The 13,600-nt window shown below is 31.9% G+C and overlaps 2 protein-coding genes across 12 annotated transcripts in view; one reads left to right on the plus strand and one right to left on the minus strand.

Moving 5' to 3' along the window:
- The window catches only part of LOC126852718 (nuclear receptor coactivator 2-like), a 121,873-nt gene extending 111,825 nt beyond the window's left edge, over positions 1–10,048 (plus strand). For 10 of the 11 annotated variants that reach the window (XM_050597798.1, XM_050597790.1, XM_050597797.1 and 7 more), the window contains 3 exons: positions 1,858–2,034; positions 3,405–3,481; positions 6,895–10,048. In XM_050597798.1, coding sequence (XP_050453755.1) covers positions 1,858–2,034; positions 3,405–3,481; positions 6,895–6,963 — 323 coding nt within the window. In that variant the 3' untranslated portion in view covers positions 6,964–10,048. The remainder of the gene's footprint in view (positions 1–1,857; positions 2,035–3,404; positions 3,482–6,894) is intronic. The other variant, XM_050597796.1, reaches the window with a different exon arrangement.
- Positions 10,049–10,677: 629 nt separating this feature from the next.
- The window catches only part of LOC126852717 (collagen alpha-1(IV) chain), a 54,636-nt gene continuing 51,713 nt past the window's right edge, over positions 10,678–13,600 (minus strand). The window contains exons 23-27 of the mRNA XM_050597786.1: positions 13,355–13,442; positions 13,093–13,263; positions 12,784–12,969; positions 12,219–12,511; positions 10,678–11,984 (exon numbers count right to left, since the gene is read on the minus strand). Coding sequence (XP_050453743.1) covers positions 11,481–11,984; positions 12,219–12,511; positions 12,784–12,969; positions 13,093–13,263; positions 13,355–13,442 — 1,242 coding nt within the window. The 3' untranslated portion in view covers positions 10,678–11,480. The remainder of the gene's footprint in view (positions 11,985–12,218; positions 12,512–12,783; positions 12,970–13,092; positions 13,264–13,354; positions 13,443–13,600) is intronic.

Raw genomic sequence — 13,600 nt, forward strand, 5'->3', positions numbered from 1 at the left:
AAATAATGCCTGAATTATGTGTGAATATGATAACGTCAATAATCGAACATTGCTAATGTCATTATCATTCACGTATCATCGTATATAATCACAGACTTTGCTTTAACGATATCAAAGTTTCCAACACGCGCGGAATATTATATTCTCTGTATTATATTGTGATAATTATTAGGAGATATATGTAGTCTTTTAATCTTGACTCATCGGCATCGAGCAAATTTTCTATAGTCGAACTCTCCTAATCTCAACTCACAGAGACGATAAATATAATAAGAATAGACGGGAAAAGCGTGAAGCTTGAAATGTAACAAGGAAAAAATCTAAAAAAAAAAGAAGAAAAATAGTGGTAGTATATTCGTCTCTTTCTAATATAATGGAATACGGATGCCCAGAACTGTTAAGCATTTACTGTGACGAAGAAAGAGTATTGTTTTCTCGTTTTTCTTTTTTTACCTGAGTTTTGTCACCATTGTTGACACCATGGGATTCGCTCGGTCTATTCTTACTATGAGCAGACAAATTCTCTACAGAGGAATCTCTATAGAGAAATTCTCTCCTGATCTCAATTTTTGAAACTGAGCTAACTATCGTGCTCATCCGTAATTTCATTAGTTATTTTTATTTTATGCACGCTAATCAAATGGCAAAGTAATTGAAGAGCAGCGCGAGAAAAGAAATTCGCTATACGTTTTATTTATCGAGAATAAAGAGACGGATTGATATTAGAAGAGTTCGACTGTAATATTTTTGTAGTGTGCAAAGCGTATTTATAAATTTAAAAAGTAGTATAAGCTTGCATTAGGATTTTAATGACACTGACGCTATTAAAGTATTTTCAGGAATGTGGAAGGAAAAGAGCAACAGTATTTTTCATGTATCTTTCTTGCGAGGCGCAGGCAAATAATTTAAGCGGCAAAATGTGATGTCGGATTTACTCCATCTTGATCACCATTCTCTCATTGTCACACACGTGTTGTGTTCATCTGTGTAATATAACATTTCAATGTAAAAAGATGAATTCAAGCACCGCTTATTTCTACGCGCTGTGGAAACATTTACTAACACGACGAAGCCTTTTTATGTACAGTGCATCGAGCTTACGTGATTAATATTTTTATATTTTGCGCATCAGTCCCTCCTCATCGATCTCTATCATAATGTATGCACCACTTGTCTTGTAAAGGATTTCGTCATATGCAATTTTTTATATCTAGTACATAGAATGGCCTGGGGAGATACATCGTGCACTTTCTCTTAATTACAGAAGCAAAGAAAATAGTATATTATTTACAAAGAAAAAATAATGACTCTGTAATATGCAATATAGAAAATAGAGAAAAATTGAGCTAATAAAAGCCAACGCACGGTAATCAGAATCCTGAAAGCATGTGAGATAATTATTTTTAATAACAAGTTCGTTATTGGTAGCAAAAATTTTCACTTTTTGTTTTCTAGAGAAATGTCTGCTTTCGACAATGAGAGCAAGATATGAATGGGAAAAAACTTGTCTGAGAAAGTACACGATGTAGGAATTTTTTTTTAATATTTTGTTGAACGACAAATGAAATTATCTCTAGTTTTAATCGAATTAAATTTATCACATATAAAATGTATTTATTATCTTTATATATTCCGAGATATCGTCGTAGAATTTTAATAAATATAATCTTTATTTATTGTGAGAGAGAGACAATAGTTGAGTAAAATTTCGTAAATTCATAATGTAATCATTTTCAATTAATATATGTTGATAAGATCATAGGCAATACAGATATAAATTGAAAACTGCGATGTACAAAGAGAAATACGACATGCTATTGCAATGACGACTTATAGAAATTATTTTTATTGTCTCAGGTAATGTCACCTCGGAATTTGTGCGGCAAGAAATACGGGCAAGAATTGTCGGTTCGCGAACGCAACAGCAGCAGCAGCAGCAGCAGCAGAGAGTGCCCAACAATCTACAACCTTCTGGTCAAGTTTCTCAGGACGATTTTGATGCACTTGGTCTGACGTTTGAGATGTCTTCTGCAGGTATGTGTGTATTATATACATCCGTATATATACGTCCACATTCCGTAATTTAAATTACTTCAATGTCACATAGAAATGATGAAATGATTAGCTATACAGTTAAACTTCTTTGATTGATGAAAGTTCATAAAGAATTGGGGATTTGAAAAATTAATTTTTTTATAATATTTAAATTTTATATTTAATTTTACATTTTTTTTCTTCTTATACGCGATGACAATTACGCATTTCTGGAATTAGAATAAGAGTATTTATAAAGTCTTGCCTGTTACCAGATTATCGCGCTTTTCATAGAGATATACAGACAAATTTAATTTGTAAATAATTATAAATAGCAAGTTATATTATAATTATTACAAATTATATTCATATAGATAGTAAGAATTATACTTTCGCGTTGAAAATATTATAAATATGAGATACTTATCAATCATTTATTTGCAAAATGTGAGATTTCGTAGTACGCTTTAAACTTTAAGCGTACACGAAATACGAAATTAAAAATTACGATTATAAATTTAATAAGTTCCCTCTGCATTTCTATAGAAAAATATTAACTCTTTTTTTCTCCTTGAATCTTATCGAATCGCAATCTCTCACAATTCCAATATTTATTGTAATTCCGCAGTCCTGATTTTCTCGTATATGAGACGTGAATTTCACGGGTGAATACTGTGAAAAAGTATTACAGGCAGTTGTGTATAGTTTTTCCCCTTGTAGATCACGCACACATTTTCTAGATCTGTTATCGCACGCGGTTATTACAACTAATTACACTTATACAACGCATCTTCCTCAGATTTCATATCTTATATTATAGAAATTTCAAATATACGTAACAAAATCCTTATGAGCTCTTTCAGGGTGATTCTAAATGCAAAAAAAAAAAATTATCTTTTGAATTAAAATTTTCTTTTTCATATACTTGAAATATAAAAGTGAATTTTAAAAGAATTGCTTCTGTATTGAGCTTTAGCAATGATTTCTTGTTGCAAAGATGCTTTTAATGCAGATGTGAAATAATAATACAAATATATGAGGAAAAAATTTGTCGAGCAGATCTCGAAATTCTCCAAAATTTTTATTCCGAATACGCAAAGCAGACTGGCAAATATTAATAGATTTTAGCACGATAATCTAATGTTGGCGACTCTCGACCTTTCGATAAATCTTTCACGGGAGGCAAAAGCGAGGCCTCGATCGAGAAATCATACATCATCCATATCAATGTATAGATTGAGACACGTGTAATCAGCACGTGCGTTCCTGTGATTCATTATGCGTAATCTCTCGCTTCTTATTAAGAAGAGGCATAATATCTTGTTCTACAAAGATTTTGGTAACATCTACTGTTACAATGTCCCAACTAGGTGAGGCTGTGGTTAGCGATGGCCCCGCCAAGAGCTGGGCCATTGGGAGCGCCGGAAGTGCCCCCTCGTCCTCCAGGGTAAGAACCCCACATTCCGACAATATAATTACTTTTACATATTTTTTTTTTCTTTTGATTTTGTTATGCTATGTCTACCCTCTATACGCTTGGCTTCAGAACTGATTGTGCACGAAACATGTTTAATGATCTCTCTCTATATTATGCGCACTGAGCGTAAAACTTATGTAGGGAATTATATTTATTTATTTATTTATTTATTTTTTTTTTAATTTATATTTTAGCGCTCTCTTTATATATGCATGTGCAAGTCATTATTTGATGACTATATATTGGCATTAAAAATTGTTACTTTTGAAAGTAACGATATTCTCTCGAGGTTTTTGTAATGGTATAGTAGAAGACTTAATTTTTTTTTGTATGCCAAAGTAGAACTAAAATTTGGGCTGAAAATTTATTTGAGTTAAGAAGAATTGATAGATTTTATTTGGAAAAGTTTTAGGAATTTCTAATTCATTAGGGATTGGCTTTAGAGTTGATAGAATTTATTCTTACTTTTCTTTTCTATTCTAATTTTTATTTTACTACTCTTTTATATTGAAGCTTAAAAAAGAGAAAATATCTTTAAAAATTTTTAAATCATGTGGAATTTAAGAAGATATTTTATATGCAATATTAAAGTACATTTTAGTAAATTTATTTTTATTTTTTATATTTTTAATTAGGTAAAGAAAGAAATAAATGGAAAGAAAGAAATATATATTTTTTATAGCATGAATATTGCGCAATTTTTGTCAAACATGAATTTTCAATTATTTTATCGAGTTTTTCAATTATTTCATAGACTTCTAAAATTAAAAATTATGTGAAATATTTATATTAAATTATAACAATTTTTAAAGTTTATTTTCATACATAAATTGAAATGTTATGTAATCTTTTTTAGAAACTTTTTTGAAACAATATTTTAATGTAGATAAAAATGAAAATATTTAATTTTTTCAGAAATAAAAATTTTATTTATTCTATTAAATAATATGGCATTTTTTTTACAAACATAGTAATCAAGAGTAAATTGATGAACATTTTGAAGTTTTACACTCAGTGTTTTGCGTCCATGAGAAACGCTATGTTTTCTTTTACGTAGCTATATTAAACCAGCTGATTTTGTCATCACACCAAGTGGACTTTTGTTCGAGGTGTATTCCATTAAGGCGCATTAGCTAAACACATTAATTGCCTTTGCATAATGTAGCGCGTTCACGAATTGCATTTTGCGTAAAAACTAATTGTACTTCTACACATAATACTCAGGTTTTTTTCTACTCTCTACTACTATGTATTAGAAATTTATAATTTTATTATTTTTATTAGTATAAATAAATATGGGAAAAACACATTTTTTTCATACATATTGGAATAGAAATTAGAAATAGATAGTTAATGTTATCAAACTTATTCTCTATTAATTTTAAATGAATATCTTTTTAATAATCTCTTTAATAGATTTCTAATTTAAAGTTTAATTATACCAAAAAATTTAATCTCATAAATTAAAAAAATGAGAAACAATAGTATTTAGTTGAAATTTTATATAGAAAACTTCAATATTGGATTAGAAAATAAATTTGTGAACATGAGATATTTTTTCGTAAACAAAATGTTCATTGTAATAAAAATTTAGAGATAGAAGAATTTTTAGAGAAATTTAGAATTTTGCTTTTTTTATATACACAATTATTTAATTAATTTAAATTCATTTCAAATTTCTTATAATCTATATTATTATACTATCTTATTCAAGTATATTATATATACATATATATGTATAAATTTAAAAGAAAGAAGAAATTTAATTATCAAAGGCAATTTCTCTCTTTCACGTTCTTTTTAAGACGCATTTTCGAATTTTTGATCTTTCTTTGATATATATATATATATTTTTTTTTTAAATTTTAATTTTAAGATTTCAGAATGTTATGCATTCATTCCCGTATTCAGCGTTCATATAATTGGTGCCAAGTAAAATGTTTCCTTTCGTATCTATAGGGTGATGGTGTTGTAAGCTTCAGCTCATTCAGAGTAATTAGTAATCGTACTACCATTTGTTGCATTGTATAACGTGCGTCTAGTATCGTAATGCTTTTTCACAGTGAGCCAACTAGATATCTGCGCGTTGTACTTAATTTTTTTTTTTTTTTTCGAAAGCGATTGTTTGTGCATGAGGAGACTCGCTAGTGCTATAAAAAGAGGAGGTGTAGTGTATAGGAAGAATCTAATTTTGAATTTATATGAATCTTTAAGTATACATTCTACATCTTAAATATATTATAAAATTATCTGAAGAAGAAACTCGTCTAAAACACACAATTATATGTCTATAGATTTTCGATAAATAGCTTTCACATAATTTTCTTATAAAATAAATTCTACAGCGACAGTTTTCGCGTAAATTATATGCAAAATGATACTGAATATTTCAATCGCATTTTTCACATGATAAAAATAGAAAGTTAAAAAGTTTCTTTAGAGCTAAAAAATTTGAGATATAGAAATATTAAAATATAATATTATTAAAATATCGTACAAGTTATTATTAATATACGCATAATTATATAATAAATATTTATTAATAAAATATTAAAATTTTTTTTATTGTATTTAATTAAAGATGAAAAGTACAATAAAATATAATTGAAAAGTTAAGTTAATTATCTGGATATCTGCTCTGTAAAGAGATGAAGTTTTATTTTTTATTTATACTCGTGATGGAATGGAAAATATCCAATTAACGAAACATTTTTCGATGAAAAAATTTTACTGCCACAGTAGCCATTATCATGCATTGAGATTTTGAATGTAGTTGCTATGTGACTTCAGAGAATATGATTTTATTTTTTAAATTTGTATCAGGACGAAACATTATTTGAATATATTTAAATCTTATTGAAATAATCCATGCATTTGAATACTGATATGGCTATTATTATTGAGTAATTTTTTTACGAAAATTTAAACAGTTATTCTATAAAAGTATACGCGGATGTGAAAAACTACATACTTGAAGATATCAATGTTCGATATTCTGTATAATAAGAAAAAAAATGCGGTAGATTGTTTATCTATTAAAGTGATTTCAAACCGATTGTCAGAGAATATTGTTCGCTATAGAGATCTCTTACTTCTTATTCTTTGGATCTATAAATCTTTTGTTTTGCAAGTATCTCGGATTTGCAGATATTTATTGCATTTGATATTGATGGTATTTCCATAATTTTAATAAATTTCCGGATTAATGGATCTTTTATTTTGAATTTTTAGCTTCACTGATTTTCTTGTAGACATATATCCTCGAATTCATAGATTCCGATCACCAGAAATATCTGATTTCGGTTTTGAAATTCACGTTGATATCATGAAAAAAATAAATAAAAATAAAAGAACGTAATTCTCATGAAGTCGTTTGATTTCAGACTACTATGGAGGAGGTGGCACGAGGTGATCCAAAGTCGTCGTTGCTGCAGAAGCTATTGTCCGAGTGACTGCAGGCCACCATCCCGTCACGCAGTAAAAGATTATATGTAATATATGTTTGAGTGTGTGCGGAAATCGAAACGGAGATGTAGGACGTAAAAACATGGAAGAGAGCGAGAATGCGAGAGAAAGAGCGAGAGGGAGGGAGAGAGAGAGAGAGAGAGAGAGAATGCATGAGAGAAAGAAAATTATAAGATGCATATACACTCTTATATACGTAATGGATACTATTGTATTATATGTAACGCCATACACGGAGTCAGTATTCATATACGTATCACCAAATACAATGCAAAACTAGCGCGCGGTGCTCTCTAGAATGTTGCCCGTCGATCAACCGAGGAAAAAGAGGAAGCGAGCGAGCGAGCGAGAGAGAGAAAGAGGAAGAAATAAAAAGGAGATTTAGAGATAGATGGATAGAGATGTATAAAGAGAGATAGACAAAAAAGGGAGGGAACAGCGGGACTTTTTCCCTTTCCTTTTGCTTTTCGAACTCGAAGGACCAAAAATTTTCAAGTTTTTGTTTGGCTGTGTAAAGATTTCCTGTGTAGGGATGAGAATACGTGTGTCACCAGGGAATAACCGAGATCGCACGACATATCGCGACACGAAAAGAATTGATTCGCGACGTTTCTTTCTTCTTTTTTTCGATTGTTGTTTTTTTGAAAAGAATCTTTCTCTCTCGTCGAACTCTCATCCCGATTTAAAAACGAATGAAGATATACCTTTGTATCGTATACTGAGATATACGCTAGGACGATCGCAGGCATACGGACGATAAGCCCACATCCGCATTTTACCTGTCGATAGTTGTGTGTATGTGTATGTATATGTGTGCGGGTGCGTGTGTGAATGTCATGTTCTCCGTCAGTATTGTATTTGGTATATCAACATGGGCGGAAAACGGGGAGAGGAAACTATATATAGGTACCTCAAAAAAAAGGTATACTTTACTATACCACTGGCTGTTGAAGATAGAGAGATATACTATTTATAGGATTTAATTATTCTACACAGAGAGGAAAGAAAGAAATAGAGCACTCTATTCACGTATTTTCCTTAATTTAACATCCTTTCGACTATTACATTTATGAATAATATATTTGTGTGATTGTAAGAAAATCTGCAACCAAAATGTGACAAAGAAACTTGTTGTTGTGTTAAAATATGATTATAATTATTATTATATTAATAACTATTATATAATTATTTTATTTTATTTTATTATTATATTATTATTATTATTATTATTATTATTATTATTATTATTATTATTATTATTATTATTATTATTATTATTATCGACATTATTATTATCACTATTACCAATATTCTTGTTGCAATTACTATATTATTATATAGTAGTAAGGATAATTATTATTATATTATTATTTTATTATTATATATCAATATTGATATTATTGAACACATGGAATATGCATATTTCTATTCAATAGTAAGAGTACCTTTATATATAAATATAAATATAAATATAAATATATATTGTATAAATGTATATGTATATATATGTATAGTGGGTTTATGTACGCGTTATATATAAATAATAGGAGCGGATATTATTTATATATAATCGATATATAAATTGACGTATATTTATATATCTATACATGCGAGACGAAGAAAGAAAGAAAGAAAGAAAAGAGGAAATCGATCTTCTATTTTGCATAGCTCGGTAATAATTCTCTTTTGGGTCTTAGATGCACACTAAATTACTTCTAAACGACACACACACATCTGTTGTTATATAAATGAGAGAGAGAAAAAAAAGAAATCTTCTAATTGACACCTACACGTGTATACGCATACGACGCTACGCGTGTGTATGTGCGTATACGCGTGTATACATACATATGAAAGAAATCTCACGCAAGTGTCTTATTTTTCCAGGAAGTTCACACCACACCTATTAAAAATTGGAAGAAATAGCTACTAGAGGTTTTTGAATGTGTGTGACGATGGACCCGCGAATAGATACGCGAGTAGAACGAGAAACGTCGACGATTCTTATTTTATTTTATTTTTATTTTTCTTTTTTTTTTGCAACGAAAATTTGTCTTGATACACGAATATGATGGATATAATGGAGAAACGTTTCTCTTTTCCGTTTCGTTTCGGCCGTGATTTCCAAATGTGATTTCGACGGACGTATGTGTGGCAATTATTAGCGTTATTTGGCGTGTATATTATATTTATATCGTTATGCGTCCGTCTCTTGTTTTTTTTTTAAATTTTGAAAGTTTTCTCCGCGAAAGGAAAAGGGATTCGTGTGTTTGAGTTTCGAATTATTTATAATAATTAGTTCCGTAGTATTGGGACACTTTTTGAAATATACGTAATGAGAAATGAAAGAGAGCTTTGTTCGCGCTCGTTGTTGTTGCTTTCGTTGCCTTTTGATATTTTGTACAGCATGAATCAATGTTTTGTTGTCCATGGCACGAAAAAAAACGACATATGATGATGGTAATGATAACGATGATGTTGATACTGTGATGACATTAATATTTGGCCTGCTCGTCCCCTGTTGCTTTTTCTTCCAATTATAAAAGCAGTTACAAAGTTGTAATCTCCGTAAAAAAAACACATCCGTGAGGTACTCTGAATATGTACACGTACATACATAGGCATGTACTCGCCTGTAAACGTGGATACGTATATTATGCGTATGAGAGAAAGAATGGAGAGAGATAGAGAGAGAGAGAGAGAGAGAGAGAGAGAGAGAGAGAAAGGAAAAAAAGGAGAAAGAATAAATAATAGTAAGAGCGTGAGAAAGGCAGAGGAAAAAGATTACGAGATTAGTATGCACGTACATGTTTGTGTATGTCCGCGCGTGTGCGTGCTTATGTCAGTGTGCGCGAGATAGAACGTCATAGTGATTTACGCGCGTAGTGTGTATGTGTGTGGGTGCGTGTAATATGTGTGTGTGCGTGTGTGTGTGTGTGTGGATGCGTGCGTTGTTCGTAGGCACGCTCGTACGCGGGTGTGCGTAGCAAATTACGTCATATAGATAGATCATATGTGCTTTCTAATGATGAATAATTTTATAAATATAAATATAAATATAATATCGCGATCTCTCTCACCGTGTACGTTCATTTCGTACGATGAGCTTGTATGTGAACTTCGCGTGTCCTGAAAGGCCCGTTCGCCTTTTATTAAACTGTCAAATAATTTCAACGCTCTTGCTTCTTTTCAGTTGGTTCTTTTTAATAGCTTTTGCGAACATTCGAAATATTCCCTCCTTTCCTCTATTTATCTTCATTTATGTTGCTTTCAAACCTGCTGAAAATATTCACTGTGATATTTTAGAGATTGCAGATAGTCTAAAAAAAAGTATTATTTTTTTTACTCATCGAAAAGTACAGGACTTAATTTTATTAAAAAATTGGGATTTATTTATTTTAGATTGTTTATTTATTTTACATAATATCATTGTTTTATGTTTTTTAAATGATTATCTCGCATTTTATCTCGTTAATGAAGAGAAGTATGACAAGTAAAAAAGCTCAATTTCTTTTTTACTTTTCTCATCAAGCAGACAAAATTTCAAGTTACAAATTGATAATTCGGGAAATATTTATAGCAATATTTGATTAATTTGTCATCATTTAATTTATTATTTATTTTTACAGTATATGGCATTTATAATATATTGATATTTTTATAAAAAGGAGCGATATATAGATATTCCAGAAAAACATCGGTTAGATTATACAAAAAGATCTTTATTCAATGCAATATATAAGATAATAGTTACGATAGCGATACACAACGTACAGATAACGTTAATTTAATTATATTTTGTAATCACGTAAATCACGTCGGCGAGCGTGATGTTATTGGCAGTTTGCGGTGGCCGGACGCGACGGATTTTTTTTTCTATTTGGCATAAAGGCAGTTATATGGCTTCACGGCAGCCGGCGGCGTTTTTTATCGGGCAGGAAAAGACTAGGTGCATGAACCTTGCACACAGGATAAGAACGAGTAACACTGACAAATTCCCAAGAGCGAGAGCAGAGTCCAAGATAAGGATGTTTTGAGATAAGTGGTCCAGATCTTAGTTCCAACAAGAGTTTTAAAAATAAAGCTTCCCATATAATTGTTATAATTTCCGGGAATGTACACCGATAACACTGAAAGAAATATATAAAATTTATTCTGTACTTCAATGATCTTTAACTAAAATTTATACTGACACGATTTTTTTTTCTAAATAGACCGAAAGATATAAGAAAAGGTTCTTTATATTTTCCAGACTCGTGCGTGTCGCCTGGTTTATCTTGAACTATTCACTACTGGTTCCTGGATATTTATACGCGTTATCCGCATCTTTATACTCGGTTTAAGGTTTACGAGCTAAAGCACCCGGCCCGGAGTATAACTTAACTAATATAAAAAAAAAAGTTTCTCTTGCTTCTTTATATACATAGGCTCGCTATGCCCTTGCACGTCACTGCTGTTGTTATTTGTTCTTGATGCGTGCGTGTGTGCAGCTCGTGTTGCCGATCTATAGATTGTCGGACGATTCTATCGGTCGGTCACCGTGCCTGCCGCGCACGCGACCTCTCCTACGGTAGTGATAGGGTGGACCGCGTCTGTGATTGGGATGCCTTTCACGATTGGATGGCGACGGCGAGGGCTGATAATCGGGCGGATAACGGGGCGGTGGTGCCGGCGGATAGTAAACGTTGTTGGGAGCCCGTTCGTTGTTTGACGTGAAAGGTTTCAGGACCGTCGTCCTGCCGTAAGAATCTTCGCTGACGCGTTGGCGGATGCACACGGCGCAGCGGCTCACTCGGGATGTATGGTCGGCCTTGAGCGTCTGTTGCAGCGGTTTGCGGAACATCTCGTCATCGTGGATGGTCGCCAGCCAATATGACGTTGCGGTGGCGAAATAATTACAGGTACCGAGGCCGCGGCATTCGATGAATGGTCTGACGCGGAATTCTTCCAAACAGGATCCTGGTGAGACTAAGGATTGACCACCGCCGTCCGCGCCTGCATCTCTGTGCTATATTGAAAAGCAAGAAATCGTATAATCATAGTTTCTGCTAAGGAATTCTATTAAAAAATTAGTTTGACTAGATATATGTGTGATTCAATAGATGAATCTTGAGAAAGAAATAATTTGATGTATATATACTCGTGCATATATTATTTGTTATATTTATTATAATGATTCAATTTAAGAAGATAAGTTTAGATAAAGTTTATCTTGAAATATAGTCTGAGCTTCATTTCTTACCATGAGGAAACTGTATCCGACCCAGATTTCCCTCCAGCCACCCGGACACTGGGGTATCGACATGGATTGACTGTGGACAGCCATTACTCTGGTCGGTGCTTCGCATACGGAGCATCTCGATATGTATCTACCAATTTCCGGTGCCGGTATTGGCGTCATCATCATTGGCATAGGCTCTGTTGTGCTAAGCCAGTAGCTATAGTCGTTACGATTGGCGTAATCGCATACGTTGTTCAAATTGCAGAATAGGAAGGGCATAGTAGAGAACTTTTTGATGCAACTACCAGCAGCGCCTGAATAACAAAAGATTATCATTCGAATCATGCGTATTTTTGTAATATTTTGTAATTGAATATATATATCGTTTTATTATTTAATGTTTCGTGTTTTTAAATTTTTTTCATTAACATTTTATATATATTTTACAAAGATAACAATTATGAAAATGTGTTTTAATTTTAGAAAATATGTGAAATAAATTTACGTTAATCATATTTTTTACTAAATTTTGTAGCATATCAGCATGATTTAGTTAGAGAAAGACATATATTATCATATGATTTACCGAGATCTTGAGTGTATGGTCGTCCATTACCCATGGTATGTAATAAAGAAAATCCTTCCCATAACTTTATGGTATTCTTCGGACAGATAGGTATCATTTCAGTTTGCGAGTGACGAGCAAAATAGAAACCTCTGTCCTTTGGGCCAATTCCGTTTGGCGCAGGTGTACCAGGTGCGCCGCGAAAACCTGAAATTGATTTCCAATTTCATATAGATAAAACGTAATCAACATAAATTTCTTATTACATTGGTTTTTTATCCAAGAGTAAACTTATTTAATATTAAATATTAGTCAAATATATATATATACCTGGCTGTCCTTGTCGTCCGGGTGCTCCAGAGGGGCCTTGATATCCTGGAGGCCCATCTTTACCATCCGGTCCTTGTGGTCCAGTGATACCAATCATGCCTCTTTCACCTTGTCGTCCAGGCAGCCCATCTTTGCCAGGTTCACCCATCATTCCCTGTAGTCCAGGGAAACCTGTACATATTCAAATAGCATTATTTTACTGTACTCTCCAATTGATTTAAATATAATTATTTTACTGTAAGAAAACAGATAACTGCAGTACCTGGTAATCCGGGAGCTCCTACATCACCGGGGAGTCCTTTTCTCGGGAAAGGTGGGAAAGGATTTAGACCAGGTTCTCCTTTTGGACCCTATCAGAAAAACACAAACATTTATAATGATTTAATTTATATTGATCCTAATAAGTACTAACAATAAGTATTATATTTGTTTAATTTGATGATGTAATGTAAATAATTGTCTTAATTGCATTTTCAAATAATTTTGGATTTACATATTTTCAAATAAT

This window comes from Cataglyphis hispanica, chromosome 11 (assembly GCF_021464435.1).
Source record: "Cataglyphis hispanica isolate Lineage 1 chromosome 11, ULB_Chis1_1.0, whole genome shotgun sequence".
Classification (NCBI taxonomy): domain Eukaryota; kingdom Metazoa; phylum Arthropoda; class Insecta; order Hymenoptera; family Formicidae; genus Cataglyphis; species Cataglyphis hispanica.